The following is a 20210-nucleotide window of genomic DNA, read 5'->3' on the forward strand; positions in this document are numbered from 1 at the left end:
CAGCGGAACCCCTGGTTACAGTAGAGCTGGGAAAACGGAAAATAGACTTATTCTGTGTTAAACACTTGTCAAGGAAAATTGAGCGATGATACAGTAAATGTTGTGAGTGCCACAGGGAAAGTGGAACAGTGTGCCTTTTTCCATCCTTTAAATTTTAAGCTCGGAAAACAAAGGGTAACTCACCAATTTTTATATATGCCTGAATGTCCTATACCACTCTTGGGACGGCACCTATTGAGTAAATTGGAAGTGCAGATCACCTTTAAAGATGGGGAAGTTCAATTATTAATCCCTGAATCTAAAGCCATCAAGGCAAGAGTTTTTATGTTGCAGGAACAACCTAAGACCAACCAAGGAATTCCCAAGGAGGTGGAGAATGCAGTGACACCTTTGGTATGGGCTAGTGAGGTTCCAGGTAGATCCAAAAGAGCGGAACCAGTAAGAATTATCCTTAAACTTGGAACAAATCTGGTAAGACAAAACAATACCCATTGAAGAGAGAGGCCAAAAAGGGATTAGAAAAGTTAATACTCAACTTTATAGAATATGGGTTGCTCATATAATGCGAATCAGAATTTAACACCCCAATCTTACCTGTTAAAAAGACAGGGGGTGAGGAATATAGGTTAGTACAAGATTTACGAGCTGTGAACCAAATAGTGCAGAACATTCACCCAGTGGTGGCAAACCCCTATACATTGCTTACAGCCCTCAAAGATAAACATGAATGGTTCACAGTCCTAGATTTAAAGGATGCCTTCTTTTGCATACCTCTCGAAAAACAGAGTCAGGCTATTTTTGCCTTTGAATGGGAAAGCCCAACCACTGGACGAAAAACTCAACTAACCTGGACTGTGTTGCCTCAAGGATTCAAAATAGTCCAACAATCTTTGGAAACCAGTTAGCTAAAGAATTAGAAATACAGAGAAGAGACCATCCTGGAGGAGTTATGCTGCAATGTGTGGATGATATCCTATTAGCAGCAGAAACCTGGGAGGAGTGTATACAAATGACTGTTGAACTTCTTAGGACAAGGAGGATACAAAGTGTCCAAGAAGGCGGCACAGATTGTGAAACCAATGGTCACTTACCTGGGATTTGAGATTTTACAGGGCCAGCGAAGATTGGGAACAGATCGGAAAGAGGCCATTTGTCAGATCCCAGAACCGAAGACAGCAAGAGATCTGAGGGCTTTCCTGGGAATGGCTGGATGGTGTTGTCTGTGGATATCTAACTATGGACTGCTGGTAAGACCTCTTTACGACATCTTGAAGGAGGCAACAGCAGAATACCTGCCTTGGAACCCTGAATGCTGGCAGGCCTTTCAGAGTCTAAAAAAGGCTTTGATGATGGTGCCTGCACTAGGGCTGCCGGACTTATCTAAGCCCTTCGAACTATTTGTATATGAAAGGCAACATCTCGCTTTGGGAGTATTGGCCCAGAAGATTGGGGACTGGAAAAAACTGGTTGGGTACTTCTCTAAGCAACTAGGCCCCGTAAGTAAGGGATGGCTGGGATGTTTGCGAGCCATAGCGGCCACGGTCCTATTAATACAGGAAGCCAGGAAATTAACCATGGGGCAAAAGATAATTGCATATGCACCCCATATGGTTACCACATAGTTCTAGAACAAAAGGGGGGACATTGGTTATCCCCCAGCAGAATGCTTAAATATCAGGTGATGCTATTAGAACAAGATGATGTAGAACTCAAAAGTCACCGCTGCTGTCAATCTGGCTATGTTTTTAACCTTGAATGAGGAAAGTGAGGAGCCTTTGAGCCACGACTGTCTGCAAACAATTGAACAAGTCTATTCCAGTCGCTCAGATCTGCATGACGAACCTTTGACTAACCCTGATTTGGAGCTATTTACAGATGGTAGCAGTTTTGTACAGGATGGGAAACCAAGGGCCGGGTATGCTGTTGTTACAACTACAGAAGTTGTGGAGGCTGAGGCGCTACCCATTGACGTGTCGGCGCAGAAAGCAGAACTGATTGCATTATGTCAGGCCTTGAGAGTAGCTAAAGGTAAATGGGTAAATATATGGACAGACTCCAAATATGCCTTTGGTGTGGTGCACACTCATGGAGCCATTTGGAAAGAAAGAGGATTGCTGTCGGCACAAGGATCTTCTATTAGACACAAAGAAGAAATTTTACAACTTCTCCAAGCTGTCCAGGAATCAGAGGAGTTTGCTATAATGCACTGCCAAGCACACCAGTTTGGGCAATATAGGAAATCGTTTGGCAGATTGCACTGCCAAGGAGGTTGCACAACAAGGTATTCTAGCACTAATCCCAGATAGAAAGATACAGCTACCAGGGACTAAGCCTTTTTATAGTGAAGTAGATGTAAATTGGCATTGCATTTAAAAGCAACAGAAAATCCAGAAGGATGGCTGATAACCCCCAATGAGCAAGTTATTGTGCCACCTCAATTAATGACACAAATAGCTGAGGCCGGACATAGACAAACACATTGGGGAGTGGAGTCTTTGATTAACAGCCTCCAATACTCCAGTACTTAGTGTTTGAATGACTAGGATTACAAAATCAGTTACAGAGAAGTGTCCAGTCTGTTTAAAAAACAACCCTCTTAACCAAAGGAGGCCACCCCCAGGGGTTACTAAGCGAGGGAACTCCCCCGGAGATTTACTGACAAATTGATTTCTCTGAGTTACCCAGACAAAATGGCTATCAATATCTTTTGGTTTTGGTGGATACCTTTTCAGGATGACCTGAAGCTTTTCCCTGTCGCACCAACAAAGCACAGGAGGTTGTTAAATGCTTATTAAAGGAAATAATACCTAAGTTTGGTGTACCAATTGGAATGTCCTCAGATAGAGGACTGCATTTTGTGGCTGAGGTTTTGCAACAACTAAGTTGAACCTTGAATATTACATGGGATTTACATACTCCATGGAGATGGCAATCTAGTGGGAAATTTGAAAGAATGAATCAGACTCTGAAAAGACAAATAAGTAAAATCTGTCAGGAAACAACATTAAAATGGCCCCAAGCCCTTTCTTTAGCACTCCTCTGAATTAGGGTACAACCTTGGACTAATAAAAAGGTCAGTCCCTATGAAATAATATATGGAAGGCCATACCAATTACCTGCATTTCCAGGAGCAGCTACTGTAAGGGGGAATGATGATTTAAGTGAATATTTGGTCTCTTTGGGAAAAATGCTTGCAGGTCTAAAGTGATAGGTCACCTTATCCGAACCTCTGACCCTTGATACCCCCGTGCATCCATACCAGCCTGGTGACCACATCTACATGAAGACTTGGAACTCTGAACCGCTACAGGAAAAGTGGAAAGGACCCTTCCAGATTCTTTTGACAACTTACACAGCAATCAAGGTTGAAGGAATTAAACCCTGAATCCACTATACCCAACTTAAGAAAGTCCCCTTGCATCAGTGGCAAGTAACTACAGAAGGGCCTCTAAAAATCAAATTTAATTGGGTTTGAAAGGGTATGTCAACTATGTAAGATGTCTTGATCTGTCGGGACAGGTATGGTTACTGCTAATATATCTACTGATATATATATGGCTCTGATAGAAAAAGGTGAAGGTGAAACTTATAAGAATCTGAAAAGATCTTAAAAGTTTCAAAAGGGGGGAAATGTAGCCAAAAAGATAGGGCTGTAACGAAGGCCTACTTATATGTGATAAGAAACTATTCATTGTTACTTTAGGTAGAAGGCTAACAAATCTTAGAATGAGCACCTGCTACACATCATGATAAAAAGGAGGAGCTACACAAGGCACTTCAAGGCCCTTATGCACGTACTTTTCAGAAGGGGAGGACACTAATCGCCTCCAGGAGCATCCTTATCTTCCTGAGGCATATAGCAAACAATTACCAACACTGAAGTATTGAGAAACTAGGGGAGAGGTAATTTGGGCCAGGGTCCCCACGACCACCAACCCATAAGCCCCCTACCCAAATTATACCACCTACTCAAAAGATAGAGGCGGAGAAAGGAACTGAGCATGCGTTCTAGTTTGCATACTAGGCAAAGAAATATGAACCAATTATTGTAATGGGGAGTGTACCACTTTGTAATCTTTGTAACATTTGTGTATAAATATGACATGAGAACCAGCATTAGGTGTGCCTGATTAGAGGAACTATCCTCCTGACACCCAGCACTGCAATAAAAGGAAATGCCTGCTTCTTAATGCTAAATTGGTGTTAAGGAGTTTTCTTTCATTCCCAAATTTCGGTGACATTGTCCTTAGCATTTAATCATGCTGTATTTTATCAACTCTCCTCCTCCTTAACTCCTACTGGTCTTTACCCTTTTCTCCCTTCTTCCTCCACTATCTTCTGTTCTTTTCTTCTGTGTCTCCCACTTCATTTTTTAACCTCTTCTCCAGAAGTGCCATGCTTGGACAGCTGCTGCAAAAGTTCCTACTTCTCTTGCAGAACTTTTTACCAATACATCTCAAAGAGCTTTGCACAGGTTGTGAAAGCACACAGGTTATGAAATCTTAATATCTTCATTTTACAGTGGGGAGATTAGCACACTGTTCTGGCAAGGTCTGTTACTCACAGTCACCAAAAAGTCTGTGGCAGAGAAAAAGATGAATTTCCAGTTTCATGTGTCCCATGGACTCCAAGCAACATGGTTAATTAACACAAGATATACCAGTAGATGGCACTTCAGAGTTCATAGTATTGCTTATACATCTGAGGGGCTGATAAAAATGGACTTCTTGTGTGTAGTTCTTCACGTACAACTTTTAGCATAATTTTATTTCTCTTTGGTCTTGTGCTCTTTTCCTGGGATCTTTACTCTGCCCTTCCCTTTTTTCTTTTTCCTTGCTATGACACTTTTCTGTTGCTTCTCTATTTCTCCCAGTTTTCCATATGCTATCTCTCATTTTGGGGGTGGCAGGGGCGGGGGGGAATCTTATAAAGTGGAAATTCCTGAATTTTTTCAGAAGAGAGTTATCTAGATCCTGACTGATTCATTCCTGAGGAGAACTGGGAGGGAGGGAGCAGTAAGTAAGATTTACTCCCAAATATTTTTAAGGTTCTAAGTATGTATCTGAATGTGTGGCTCCACCTGCATTTACAGATGAAATAGTATTAATATGAAGAACAACCCATATTAAGCCTCACCATGTATTTTTTGCAGTATGAGGTAAGCAGCTATTTGCTAACTTCCAGTATATCTGTGAAATACATCCAAAAAAAGACACTGTATGGCCTTGAGTCTAGATGTTACGCTACCTTTGCTATACACAGGCTGCACCTAAACACTACAGATTCTGGCCTTTCTTCCAGATAGGAAATGAGAGTTTTGAACAGGCTTCTGTTGTGGGACCTGGCTAGATTTGTCCCCATCAATGCATGTGGTGCTGCTTGCTAGGTTGCTGACAGTGGCAAGTGCCTTTCAATTAAGGCTAAAGTTCCATTAGAGCCCATAAGTGGAGAATGCCGGGGAGATTAATAAATGAATTGTCACAGCTTCCAGGCATGCTGGGTTGGGAAGTGCAACTCCCAAGTTTGTGGGCTGTGTAATTTGGAGCTCCTGGTCTGTATCTTTATAGAGATAGACTCAGTCCTTTTTTCCTTTCTCAATGAATGAAAATTCATTTCTCTAAAGGTCAAGTCCAAATGTGGAAATATTCAATATTTGTATATCTTTTATGCCAAGCATTTTAGGCTTTTTGCAGTTTTGGTGCAGTCACCATTTGAAATAAGGATTTGAATTGCTCTGACTAAACCATCTGTATGTGGGAAAAGATTATGGGAAACATTCCTGCAGGGCTCTTTTTTTAGTTGCTCCAGTGGGCATTATTCATTATTTTTCCAAGTGTCTTGCCTTGGGTTTTTTTTTGCTTTCCTGGCTGTCTTGACCAATCTAGCTGGTACTTGTTATTGTCTCTGAGAATTATTGTCAGTCCTAAAATAAAATTTGCAAACTGAACAATACAATAGTTTTAAACTGCATTTTAACTACTTCACTCTTTCATCTTATTTACTTGTTTTCGCTTAAAAATACAGACAGAAACTTTTGTGCATTTGCTTGCATTTTCTCCACTATGGATTATACTCTGCACAGAATGAATATTCTAGTGAATAGATACTGCATTCTTTGCACAGCAAAAAGTTTCTCTAAAATCAGTGGGAAAATAGCATTTATGGAAATTTTAGGATCACTTATGAATTGTGTAAGGGAAAGACATATTAGAGAAGGAACACTATATTCCTGATGACAATTGCATCCAGCAGCTGTGGTGATATGGTTGTTCCATGAATGTTTCTTCAGGGAATTGTTTCTTTTTAACTAGACATTCCTTTCTGATCTTGGCGTCTGTAAGACTTAAAAGTGGGTAGACATATCTCTTCATAGGATCATAGGATAATTCAGCTTGAAAGGGATGTCAGGAGATTATCTGCTGGATTGTCCTCATGGGGAAAAAGGCTTTCCTTATACCCAGTGTGAACTTGTAGGCAGGAGAAAGCTATTCTGAGGTGCCCCCAAAGCCTTCCCTTCTCCAGGCAGAAGCAACCATGTCCCTCAGGCTCCCCTCACAGGCCAGGTGCTCCAGCCCCTGAGCATCCTGGTGGCCCTCCATTGGGCTGTCTTGTTTTCAGTGCCACCTTGTCCAAGGACTTGCATAACTACCTATCTGCTTTATCTACATATCTTGCCCTGAGACCTCTTTTAGCAATGCTTCTAATTCAGAAATCAAATGGTAGCACATTTTAGTATCTTCTAAGTATTTCTAACAGGGGCCACCCATCAACATCATCCTTGTAGTTCCAGGCGCCTCTTAAAATACAAAGTGATTGAAACTTAAGAGTACATAACATGAAGCTCAGCAGAAGATCAATAGGAACACTGTTATCTGAATAAGAGCATTCCGAATTGCCAGGGGATCTCGGAAAAGATTTTAAAACTGTTCTTATATAAAAATATATTTTTGCATACAATCATGCTACCCAGGGTAATAATGTTTTTTTTTAAATGCTACCTTTTCTGTGAACTTCTAACATGCTATGAAAAATAGTTCCAACGTTAATTTTAAAATATTTCAAAAATCTTTAAAACCAGGTGACTAAAATTTAGTTCTTGAATGTGAATGCAGTGATTTCATTTTGGGAAGTTGTGAGTATCTGTAGACCTCACTGAAGCACTGGGAGGTTCAGATGCTATTACCAAGTTGCATTGGTGGAAATTCATGGGCCTTTACACATTCAAATCTACACTGGACCACTTTGGCAAACTCATTATCCTGTAACTGCATCTAGTAGGTCTGATTAGCTGTTATCAAAGTCCAAAGTTCCTTCCTTCTCAGTTTACTGACACATTAGTGCTCTTCAATCCCATGGCGAAGTTGAACAAATCCATTTAAAGATTAAGAGATCAAAAAAATGTACCTATAAATTACAAGAAAACGAGCCATATGTATGGTTTAAACTCCAAATCAGTCTCTGAGCTGAACATTATGGCTCTTACCTTGTTTTCATGTCATATTTCTCTACTGTGTGATAATTTCATTGGCCACATTGGTTAGGAGTAATGAAGCTGTGAATTATGCAGGTAACCTCAAGTGAGTGTCAGCAAAATCCAGCCACTAAGGTCCATTATGTATTTATGTCTATCAGAAAAAAAACAAACCCACATTTTAAAGAGTTAACTTGTGGATACTACTTTTCATATACTACCTGCAAAATTCATGCTGCCATAATGGGTCAGGCAGGCCTTGGAATTACAGAAATATCAAACAAAAAATGCAATTGCCTTATCTTTAGGCAGTTATAAATTTAAAATCTGATACCTTGTGAACCCCTTGGTCTATGTACAAATGTTATGCTTTACCAGAAAGCATGGAATCCTAGTTCTTCAAAGGGATAAGATACAGATGTTTCTGTGCTGGTGATTCATTGTATAGTAAAATGTCACTGCCTAGAGAACAGCACCACATACTGAAATTTAATTTCACCTGATTCCCATTTGGAGGGAAAGAAGGAAACATTTTTATGTCATTAAAAAAAAAAAAAAGAAATGACAGCTGTTTGAAATTTACTGAGAGGCTTGGAATGTAGTTTTAGTTGAGATGTATTAGCAGGCAGAAAGCAAGCAAAGAGGTAAAAGGTGCAAAAGAGGTCCCTTATATTGTTCTTAAGTCTGTCATATGAACAGCTATCAGGAATGCATTCGAGTGTGATCAAAATTATGTATAATCGCTTGCATGTATCACACAGCCGAATACATTTGGGAACCAGGGCTTTTTTTTCTTATTGTTCAAATGCCTCAAGCTGCGTCTCGGAATTTTACTTAAGTGCCAGAATATGGGGTTTTGTTTTCAAGCGTACACACTCCACTCTGTGTTACTGTGCTTGACTTTTAAGTGCCTGTGTTTGTGAATGGAGTTCACAGGCCTAGGATTCAGTATCCAAGTACATGCCATGGTGAACTAGGAGGTTCAGAAATGTGATTTACAGCAAGGGGAATATGTATGCCAGACAATAGAAAACACTGAAGAGAAAGATATTTCTGAAAAATTATTTCTTTTTTTTGTTTTAGGAGCTTGGGCAAGATGGTTTCAGAGCTGGAAACCACCTTGTACTTAGGCATCCAGATGTTTCTGTTTCTTCATTTAAACAACATCCAGGATAGTCTGTGCATTGAGAGGAAGCAAAACAAAAATGAAACAAAACAAAAAACACACAAAAAAGACAGGAAGTAGAAAAAAATGGATTCAGCACCTTCATTAGACTGAGGGAATTAAGTTCACATTTCCATTTTCCAGGAAGTTCCCCATATACAAGCCTAGAAGAGAGGGAAGAAAAAAGTAAAGCCTCTCCTGTTGTAACTATGACTCAGTGTAGAGAGAGATGTGAGATTTGTAATCTTGATTTAAACAGGGGGTTAAACATGATTTCATAGCTTAAGGATGGAGGCACTTACCTACTAGGAGAAGGAGAAAGGGAGGCAACCTGGATTATGGCTCCTGCTTCAAGCACTATTTATGTATGTTACTCAATTACAAATGCAAAATGTGTAGGCAGCCCCTGGGGCAAGAACCCAGGACTTCCTCTTCAAAAGGAGTACCTATTAGAGTTGTAAATTGTCCTTTCTCAATTAATCTTGCTTCCATTCCAATACAGAAGTATGGCTTCGGCAGGCATGACAGACAGTTCTCTAGCTTGAACTTCACCTTGAGCTGGTGGTGGATGCACTCTTGGGAGATATGGGAATGATCTCCTCAGGAAGAGACTGGCAGTGAACCTGCATCTCCCACTTCATGAACAAGTGCCTTACCTACAAGTATGATATTATGTAAAATGTTGGCAGTTGTGCTGTCATAACCTCTGGAGATGTTTCTGTGAGAAAGTCTCTGGGACTGTTGTGTTTCATGCCAAGGTTGGTGTATGTTAAGCATTTGAATTTGGCTGTCAGTGACTTTCTCAAAGTTATTTTGTGAACCAGCATAAAATTAGAACCCAGAAATCCTGCTCTGCTACAGTCTCTCTGGAAGACATGTAAATATATTTACCATTAAAAACAGTCTTTTAATGCCATTGTTTTGTTGGAAATGAAGTAGCTGGCACCTATCTGAATTTGAGAAGAATCTCCTTTGATACTCTCCACATCTATTAAACATTTTGTCTCTATGTCATTGTCATGTGTTTATTAGTTCCTCGAGAGATTTTTCTGATAGGTTCCTTTTCCATCTCTCTGTTTTCCCAGTCCCTGTTCTCTTTTATTCTGGGTTCTGTTGCCCTCAAGAGACTAAAATCCTGCTCCCTTTGCTCCTCTAATCATGTACTTCCTTCTAAAGAGACTACTTATCTAAACAAAGCAACAGGAGGATGAAGGGCAGTATTTTTTGGTTTTATTATTTTGAATACTGTATTATAAATGCACACCTGTAGTTTTTATGTATTCATAGATTAATAAATTATATTTGCTTTGGATAATGCTAAAGAATCCATAACAAATTAGTTTAGTCTGTAGCAGGAACAGCCTTTAAATATGATCTGTATTTAAACAAAATGGGTAAGTCAACTTCTGCTCTCAAATCTCAGTTCAGCAAAGTACTTAAACACTATTGAATAAAGTGCTTCAGTACATTTTTAAGTTTTATGCAGTATAATAGAGAAATTTTGATAAGTGGGGCCTTATTTGGGCCCAGGTAGCATTTTGGTCCTTCCCATGCTTATGGCTGTTACCTTTCCTCAATTCACTGTATTAGTATTCATTCTTAAAAGTGTTGTCCAGTCTGAATATTGGTTCATCAAAAAGAACTTCTGAATTAGCCTTCCTTTTGGGGGCAAATAATTTCCCCAAGTGATAATGTGTTCTTTGATGGTTTGGGGTTTTGTTTTGGGTTTTTTTTTGGTCTTTTGTGCTAATTGTTACACATCATGCATTTAGGCAACTAGACCGTGTTTTGCTTTTTCTATTGGTCATCTATCTAAAATGGTGATACAACTTCAACCCCAGTAACATGGATCTGAAGCTTAGTAAAAATTCAAATGCATGTTCAAAACCTCCTAGAAATATGAAAATTAAGTATGTCCAAGAAATGACAGATTTTTTATTTAGAGGATGGAGGGGGAAACAAAAATGTCAAATCTCTTCTCCTCCATCAATGTACTTGAATATAAAATTAATTAATACCAATGAACTGGAGATATTGCTTCTGTCTGAAAAAAGGGTTTCTTGAATCAATGATGTCAGCTGAAAGCTTTGGCCTTAACCAGTGTGTTTTGCTGCTATGATGTCATGTACAAGCCTCCTTTCCCTTAACCACCAGTATGTCTTCTCTGCATCAGAGGGACAGAACCCTTTAAAACCAAGACCTGAGGACTGTCTCTAGGGAAAATTCCATTTTTTATTTTTTCACTCATCATTTATTTACAAATACACATTATAAGTTGTATATACATTGCACATTTACATGGTAGAAAAGTACAAAACTATATATTTAAATGAATTTATATTTAACTCACTATGTTTGAAAATATAAAATTACATCAGAAAAAAAGTATTATGAAAAGCAAGAAACTTGAACTGATAAAGCTTTGATATAACTTTTAGTGACACACTGATTGGGAAAACAAAACTTTGAAAGTGGTACTGCAAGACCATCTTAAAGGAAACACCTGACAAAACATTTATGCATGTTACAAAAAAATAAAACAATAAAAATAAAATAAATCCTTTATTCTTATTACATTTAGCCCTGTAGGTATTAACAACCTTCATAATTCGATTTCTTTGCATCTGGAATACATATAGTACAGTATATATGCTCAGTACATTGAGATCACTTCAGTACATTATGTGATCAGAAGTAGAGAAAAGTGGAAGAAGTTTCCTTAAAGATCCCCTCACTGCACCCTGGAAGTATATTTAAGTCAGTTACAATGCCTTTTGGTCAGTCAAGATTCTTTGTAAACAAAAACCAGAGGGATCTTTTATGTACAGAACTAGCAAGCAGAAAATCCAATAAATAAACATAACAGAAACCTACATGCAAGTTTGTTAAAGTGGAAAAGAGTTAACGTAAGTGAAACAAAGAGATGAAATCATGTGGGTAAGCTCTAAGGAATGGACTTTTATAGATTACAAGAAAAAAGAAAAGCTGAGCTTTACAAGCAAGAGACCTCACAATAAATAACACTGCTCTTCCTCTAACAAATAAATTTCTTCAAAAAACAAGGTGTACAGTCAACCAGACATTTTATGTATAAATTATAAAACATGACACAGTATAAATAAATGTCTACCAGACTTAACTATATGTATACTTTTTTTTCTCCCCAAAATAAATAAGCATACACTTATTTACAGTATGGACATTGATTTTGTGCCCAATGGCTGTTCTAATAGTGATGGAGGTTTTACCACTCTAGAATGGAAGATATAGGAAAGCTGTAGTCCTGGTCTTCATCTTCCTCTTCTTCCTCTGGGTCTTCATTAATGGCTAGATGGGGGAATACAGGGGAGCTGTTGTTTAAATAAGGACAACAACAGCACAGAAGCAGCTCAGTGCATGTTTTCAAAGCCCTCTGAACAGCCATAATACAGTGTTGCATTTTATGTGACTTGTATTGAGATGCCTTTTGGCATCTGCTGTTATGCAGTACGTTTTTTTATACATAATCTATGAAGTCATAACTGCAGAAAGTTCTGAAGAATCAATGGCTCAGGTTTTATTGGCAGATTCCTGAAATCAAATAAAAAGTGCTCTTGTGTTCTAGGTTTAACTGCTTTGTGTCCTTCATTCAGAGTTAGTAGAGGCAACTGTGCTAAACCAGGTGCCCATGTGCTACCATTAAGCTTGTTCTTTTGGACACAGTTAGAGTTTATCTAGGTGTTAATAAAGCAATCAGTGAAGCACACGAGAGCAGACAAATTAGGAAAAAAATCACTAGAATTACACTCCTAGGGCAACCCCTTTCTGACAAAATGACTTGTCCTCAGAATAGCCCGAAAACCCCAACTTGAAAGCCAACTGGTTGTTGAAGATCTATTGCATTTTATCAGTAACCAAAGTGTGTGCATGATAGATACGTACTTATATGGCACCTGTACCATATCTTGAATCTCTAAATCAAGCTTTCTTATATTTAAAGGTGTAAGTCTTCATTACCTAGGGATTACCTTCAGAGTTAAAAATCTCACTTACAGTTGCAAGATCCGGAGTGCTTTACTTCTAGAAGCACACCCGTGGAGCAGGCTGCCTCTTTCATGGCACACTCACTTGGGTAAGTTGTGTTATCACTGGCACAGACTGCCTCATCTGACTTGCTTTCAGGGCATGGCTCATCACAGAGGGCGCACCGGCCTCTGCCAACCTTAAAATCCCACAAGCATTTCTTCCCAGCACTGCACTGAACATCTTCACAGGATTTGGCTTCTAAAAACATACACAGGATACTAGAGGTAATTGAAAAGACAAAGGAAAAAGAAAAGCAACAAACAACCCCAAACTCCCTTTCCCCCATGAATTGTGAATAGACAAAGCTCAGATGCAGTAGATGTGATGATACTTGCCGATTTTACTAAAGCAAGTAGTCCCTTGGACACCATTGCCTGTCTATATGTGGAGGAGGAAAGACAGCTGTGCCAGCAGAGCTTGGCCCTGGGAATACAGAATTACATTTGCCAACTGTACATGATCTTCCTGCTTCGTTTGATGTCAGTGGAAATTCAGCTCCCCAAATTAGCAGTAAGTGCAGAATTTGCCAACACATTCAACATTTCTAAATAAATTATTTTTAAAATAACCCACATAGAGTAGTGTCTGCAAGATTGGAAAGGGAATTCACCTCAGCCAATGACAACTAAAGGCAGTCTGGGACTCCCCCAAATCCTCCCAGCAGTTTTGGGGAGCAGAGGCTGCCCTGAAGGTGCTTCCTCATAACATGCTTCACTATCACTCATTTCTGGAAATCACAATACAAAATGTCAGGATGCACAGAAATTATTTTCCTATCTTCACCCACAAACTGTCTCCAAACTCTGCAATATTCTTAAAGAGGAAAAAGCGATCAGATGTTTCCAACTGAGTTAACACAAGCTTTGCCAAGACCACTTGAAGACAATTGTTTCCAGGAATCCAAATCCACTGAATATCAAGACCTTGTTACACTGTAACCATGTCATCATCTATTTAATGGCAGGTACTTCCCCATGGATACTAATGCCAGCACCCACAGTGATAGCAAGAGAAGCAGAATCAGGCTCTCTACTCCCTCACCCCTTTTGCAATCTTTTCTGGGGCAAAGCTCACCCTGGCTCTCCTTTTCCTGGAGGGGAGCGCAAACCCAGGCTGCTGGAAGTCTCCTCCTCCCCAACGCTTGCTATATCCATCCAATTCCACACATGATATTCTGAAACAGCTGAGCCAGGAAGCTCCCCCCACCCTTACCCCTCCGACCGAGATACCTACTGATGCATTTTCCTTCGTAGGCTAATCCAATGGATCTGCCCAGTAGGCAGGTAGCTTTCCTCAAGTGGCAAGCACTGGCGTAAGTTATGCCATCATTCCCGCAGAGATACTGTTCAGGGGAGGTAGGCTCTGGGCAAATTCGATTACATGTCACACAGTAGGCATTATTAGTTTGATCAACCACACATGTAGAGCTACCTGGGCATAAAACATCCCTACAGGTCTCTGAAATAAAGATGGAAACATACAATGATTAATATGAGATCCCAGAGCCCCATCGAGGAGTGAATGGGTGACGCAATGAAACAAATGATCAGATAAAAGCCTTCAGCAGCTCTCATCATTTAAAGGCCAAGGGAGGAAATCTTCCCATCTCATGGTAGCTGGTGGGAAACAAGTGCTGCTGGACTATGGGGAACTCCCAATCCAGGCTACATCCTTACTTGTTGAGCATGGTTTAGTTACTGTCTCCCAGCATTTGGAACATCAGTCCGGTTCCTGTGGGGAAGTACATCCAACAGCTCCTCCTCCCTACACTCAGACACACACCCTTTGGCATTTGAGGGAGATTGGATTAGATTTGCAAACCTACTTTTGCATTTGCCCTGATACTGGACTTCAAGTTCAGGCTGTTCTTTACATCTGGCTTTGAGAAGGGCACACTCGTTCCTGTAGGTTTTCCCATCTAAGCCACACACAGGGCCCTTCCAAGTGATATTAGAGCAATCCGGAGCACAAACACACCGAGGTTTGTTCTTCTTGTTTATTTTACATTTCTTCCCGGGTCCACAATCCACGTTCTCGCACGTTTCTGACGGAAGAAAAGAGGCACCACTTTAGTACCGAGCGTGCAGAACAGACCTGGTGTCAAAACTGCTTAAAGAAGGGAAAAAAAAAAAAAAAAAGACACCGTACTGTGACCCCTGGGCATAAAGAGAAAACACCTTTCCCCCCTCCAGGAAACACCACTCGAAGGAAATCCCCCCCCCGCCAGTGAGGGTGGGAGGGGAAGAGGTCGCTCCCCTCCCCACGATGTTCACGGCAGCCGAGAAGAAATGGGGGTCCTCTCACTGATCCCGGGGTTGGTACAGGAAGCAGGAGGATCGCGCTGCCCCCTTCCAGCTCCTTCCCCGCTCCTCCTCCCCCAGCCCAGTCCCTGCCTGAACCGCTCTTCAGCAAGGAGCGGCTCGCCAGCACCCCCTCACCTTTGCACGGGATGCAGTTTGGGGCTCCCCCATTAAAAATCATCCACTTAAAAAGCGTGTTGTCGTTGACGTCCTCTTCTGTCCACGAAGTTGTCAGGCGGCCGGTCTTGCAGCACTCCTCCTTGCTCAGGTCAGTTTTGTAGAGGACCTGGCAGCGGCCGTTCCGCGCCTGCCGGAGCCAGCAGTTCCCAGCTGCGGGGGTGAGGGGAGCGGGGGCAGGGGCAGAAGGAGACACCCAGCCGGATCAGTGGCAGTCACCAGTGACACAGACACAACACGTGCGCTTTGCAATGACTTTTACTAGACTGCTTACTTTTATTTGTTCCATTTCATAACTCGCAGCTACTCCAGCCCATTTGGGAGTGCAGTTTAAAAACAAACAACACAAAACACCAAACACCAAAAACAAAAAACCCAGAAAGACCCGACCAAAACAGGACGAAGCAGTTTTCGAGGTATTTATTCCATATGTAGAGCAGAAGGAGCACTGCCGTCACGTGACAGAGGCTTGAAATGGATGTGCATTTAAAAGGGAATAAAAAGAAAATCTCGCTTGCAAATTCCTTCCTCCTCTCCCTGCCCTCCCCTCCTCTCCGCGGCTACACAGCAGCATTGTTTTAGTGCCACACAGTTTCAGTCCCAGCCCATTTTGCAATCTGCACGAATTGGGAACATTTGCTGTTACCGAAGTCTTTCGAAATCTCCACATTTTGCTGCTTCTATTAACAAATGTCTTTCCTTCACTAATATGTTAGCAGAGCTCAAAAAAAAAAAAAAGTGAGCAAAGTGTACAAAATACAAGGGCACATAGAGTAGGAGGTTGCTACTGAGTTTTAAAAATCGATCAAGTTGGAAAAGTTATAGGTGCCGTCTCTCCCTCAAGCATTTCAGAGGAAAGTATACTGTCCTTAAAACGGATAGAGTGAGGTTGTTTGGGGGATTATTTTTTTTGGTCTTTTTTTAAACTAGTATCCCTGTTATTTGTGGAGTCAAGCCGAGAACATTAGTCCAAGCAACCACAGCCCCCTCCCCCCTTTTTAGCTGGAGAGTTTTGGTTGGGATGAGTCTCTCGTGAATAACCAGTGTGACTTCTCCAGCAACTCAATACCAATTGATTCTGGTGCTAATCTAGCCAGGGCTTGATCCTGCCTCCTTTCCGATGGGAATGTACCGCAGCAAGGGGTCAGGATCGGCCAGCCGAGATGTCGCTGTGCGCGGGGGAAGATCCCCACCCCCCGCTAAAAATCATTCAACAAACAACGCCCTTAAAAAAAAAAAGTTTTGCGTCTTACAGTTGCCTACATTAGCTTAACTTATGTTCTAACTCGAGGAGGGGGAGAAGGAAAAAAAAAGAGAAAAAAAACAATGATAAAACAAGCAATGGTAAGACATCGAGGTTGTGGTTGGAACATGGTCAAGATAAGGGGAAAAAAGTCCCAAAAGTAAATATTCTCTTGTCTCGAAAGAGGGCTCTTAAGAGTTGTCAATATCAGGTTTGAGTTTGGGTTTTTTCGCACGGAAAAAAATTATTTAAGCATACTCTTCAGTGCAGGAGATTTTACAACACTAATATTTATTCACAAAAAAAAAAAGGAGGGAGAGGAAATCCCAATATTAAAAGAATGTCCGGAAAATGACCACTTATTGGTTTCTAAAAATGTCAGCTGTAATTGTGGGGCTCCCCACCATCACCTCTCCTTCCGTCAGGCAGGCGAGAGAAAAATCTGAGCTAAATTACCAACAAACTTTGAGCACTCATTCGGGAGCCTAGACTGAGAAAGTTCCCTCGCGATGCTGCTCTTCATTCATGTTGCATAATAACAATAAATACCAAGAAACATCCTAGCTGTCCTCTGTGCCTATACAGAGCAGTGCAAAGACCCAATCAAAAAGGAATCTAAATGACTACCTCTGCACCTCGGTACAAAGCAATCCCATGCCCACAGTTAACTTCTGTCCTGTTGGACATTGGAGAGAGGCGTTTAACACCGCAAGCAAACTAAACCGTGCTCGAAAGACAGAAAACAATACTACTAATAAACATATCTGCGAATAAACAATCTGGTCTTACCTTGCACTGTATGATCTTCCATGAAGTGGCACAGAAACATCATGAGTAAGAGCATGCCCAGGTGGATTCTCTGATTTAACATCCTCAGTATAGCAAGCAGGGAGTGAGACACACACAGAAACAGCGTGAGGGGGAGTAGGGAGAGGGAGCGAGCACTAGCCAGCCTGCTTTTGATCGCTCTATTGAATGAACGTCAGGCTCTGAATGCAGTCTCTCTTTAAATCTATACGAGGGTCTTAGCTGTCTGCGGTGGGCGGTCTCCTAATGTGTGTGTGTCTGCTCGGGGGTGGGGAGATTTAAAAAGTTCAGTGTGAATCAGGTGACATTTTCCACCTTCTGGAAACCCTCTCCAATTATCTGCTTTAGGTTCATGCACACACAGGCGCGCACCCGCGCAGCCCCACGCCAGCCCTGCGCGGCGGAGACGCTGGAGCTGTTAGCGCAGCAGCGGGAGGCAGCGCAAGCTCCGGCCGCGGCGGCCGCAGAGCCGGACGCGCCCGCGCCACGGAGGCAGGCGATCTGCAGGGGTCGCCGCCGCGCGAGGAGCGGGCGGGTGCGCGGAGGTGCGGAGGCTGCCCGCTCGGGGTCGGCTCCGCGCGCGCTGGGCGCTGCCATCCCCGCGCGAAGTCGCTGCTAATAATAAATCCCACTCCCCGCACCTCCGACGGGTGGGAGGCGGCTGGCACGCACACAGCTCGCTCGGCGGGACTCGCCCCCCCCAAAAAACACCCAACCGACCAACCACAAACAAACAAACAAATAAAAAAGAACCAAATAACAGTTTAATACCTAGGGCCGTGCCCAAATGACAGCCTTTTCACTGGGAGCCCGAGAGGACGAGATGGGAATGGGAGCGACGTAGGCCGTCTCCTTTCAGAATCAGAAAAGATTGCAACATCGATAATGAACTTCTAGGGCACTAGTTTATTAAGCAGTCCGGCATTATTGTCCCCTTAGAAAAAGTTGGCGGTCTCTCATTTATAACATTTTTTGGCACCACTGAATGAAACTGAGTAGGCGATATTTCCTTTTATACAAAACAATTTCCTTAACGGAAAATGGTATTGTTTATTCAAAAGCTGCCTTTTTAATTTAGATTCTTTCGCTTTTCTGAGCCACCAAAGCACAACAGCCTGCGAAGTATGCAGACAGGAATGCCCGGACAGTGCCGGGTCAGGGGCCGGTGCGCCACGGCCGCCCACGCCCTCTACCCGGCCCTCCCCACACCCCTCCTCCCCACAACGTTAAATAACTCAGTGATAACAGATTTTTTTCCACCAACTGCAGGAGTGCTAATCTTTTAATAAAAGATCCCATTACAATGGGATCTGTCTGGACAGACTATAATAGATCCAGAAATACAGCCGTACTAATATTAGAAGACAGTTGTTTGGGTGCCTCAGACTGGGCCCTGGTCCTGCTTTGAAAGTGGGCATGAATCACAATGTCCCTCGGTACCACCTGCGGTCACACGCATTAAGCAGCAGACTGGTAAATGATTGACCTCGCTGCATTTGTTTTGTTTTGTTTTTTTATTATTATGATCATCGTACTGAGCAGTGCCCGGGCATTTAGAGTACTTCAGAAACTCCAGGACTCTATATCCTTTTAAATCTTTTCCCAAATTGGTGCCACTCTCTCTCTCTCCCTGCCTCTCCCTCCTCGCTCGCCGGAGCAGCGTTAATGCAGGGTTGCTTAGTGCCCTCTAACGGCAGATGACATTAACAATTAATAGCAAAACCCAAATAAAGGGCTGCTTTCAAAAGCTGCCTCTCTTCCCGGAAGGAACGGATCCTGGGCGCAAGGTGCCCCGAGGGGCGGTCCCACCTCGCCTTCCCCTTCCCCCTGGCACGGTTCAGCGGAGAGGTGCGGGGCAGCCCCTGCCGGCTGCGGAGGCAGCGAGCTCGGCTCGGCCCGTCGCGGGGCGCGTCGGAAACGGCGCGGACCCTGTAGAGGCGTGGTTGTTGGAGACCTGGCTGCTCTCACCGCCCCCTACGGGCGCCTCTCCCCAGTCCCCATCCGACTCGCCTCGACTCGCCCCCGGCCACGGCCGAGTGCAGCGTCGCACCTCCGCCTCACACCTCCTGAAAGCAGCTCGCCTCTCCCCGGGGGCAGCGCCGGGGCCGGGTTGCTTCTCACCCAAGCGCGGGTGGCCGCGTGCATCATCAGGAGATCAATATGATTGTGCTGGTATGGAGATTTGTATCACACCTGTTCTCTGACATCACATAGAAATAGCTGCTGTTTCTTTTATTGTTGGGGTTTTTTTCTTCTTTTTTGAATGCTAAATATTGGGTTTGTGTGTAACAACGTCAGGGATATAGTGTATAATCAAAAATACTTTCTTCTTTTTCACTGTGTGCCTCCCTGTACAACTGCCTCACCCCTTTCTGCTTTGCCAACAATCGCATTTAAATTACCCAAAAAACAATAGGGTTGATCTGTGACTGAGTTGTTAGGCAGAACACAAAAAGAGTGTTGTTCTCAGCCTGACAGGTTTAAAAGCTTCTTTCTACCAAGAAGTGTATGCATTTTAAAATATATGTTTTTGGATGTGAATCCAATCTTGGCAGCTGGCCCTGATCTTGGAATAATAAAACCTTTTAAAAAAACTCCCATATATACTAACATCTCAAACTTTTGGAAAGTTCAGATTTACCTCTCAATGTACATAAAAATGTGTCTTTGTCCTATCTCTGATATAGCTGTAGCTACAACAGGCTCCATAATCCAAAATATTAAGTGGCTGGTCTCTGAGGAAAATTGCAGCAAAATACTGAGCAGGAGGAAAAATCCCCAAGTGTAACCTTGTGTGACGTGCTATTAACATACATACACACATATATATATACACACACATACATATACATATGGGGAATATTTATTTTGTGATAAGTCAGTATTCATTGTACTAGTATAATGTATTTCCTTTTACTCTTTTCCCCTCAATGTGCTGCTGCTCAACAGAGGAGCAGTTGCCTCTATCGAGAATGGACCACC

General features: G+C 42.2%; 1 protein-coding gene across 3 annotated transcripts; it reads right to left on the bottom strand.

The window, feature by feature from the left end:
* Positions 1-10864: 10864 nt before the first annotated feature.
* LOC142599137 (follistatin-like) lies at positions 10865-17482 on the bottom strand. 3 transcript variants are annotated; one of them, XM_075738803.1, is made up of 6 exons: positions 17211-17482; positions 15140-15331; positions 14527-14745; positions 13935-14159; positions 12669-12899; positions 10865-11963 (listed from the first exon to the last, which is right to left on the bottom strand). In XM_075738803.1, the coding sequence occupies exons 1-6, from the start codon at positions 17290-17292 to the stop codon at positions 11881-11883; spliced, it is 1032 nt and encodes a 343-aa protein (XP_075594918.1). In that variant the 5' UTR covers positions 17293-17482; the 3' UTR covers positions 10865-11880. The 3 variants fall into 3 exon arrangements, with proteins under 3 accessions (XP_075594918.1, XP_075594920.1, XP_075594919.1); XM_075738805.1 differs by having other exon boundaries at positions 10865-12206; positions 17211-17427; XM_075738804.1 differs by having other exon boundaries at positions 11860-11986; positions 17211-17428.
* Positions 17483-20210: the final 2728 nt, after the last annotated feature.

The sequence above is a fragment of the Balearica regulorum genome, chromosome W (assembly GCF_011004875.1).
Source record: "Balearica regulorum gibbericeps isolate bBalReg1 chromosome W, bBalReg1.pri, whole genome shotgun sequence".
Lineage (NCBI taxonomy): Eukaryota > Metazoa > Chordata > Aves > Gruiformes > Gruidae > Balearica > Balearica regulorum.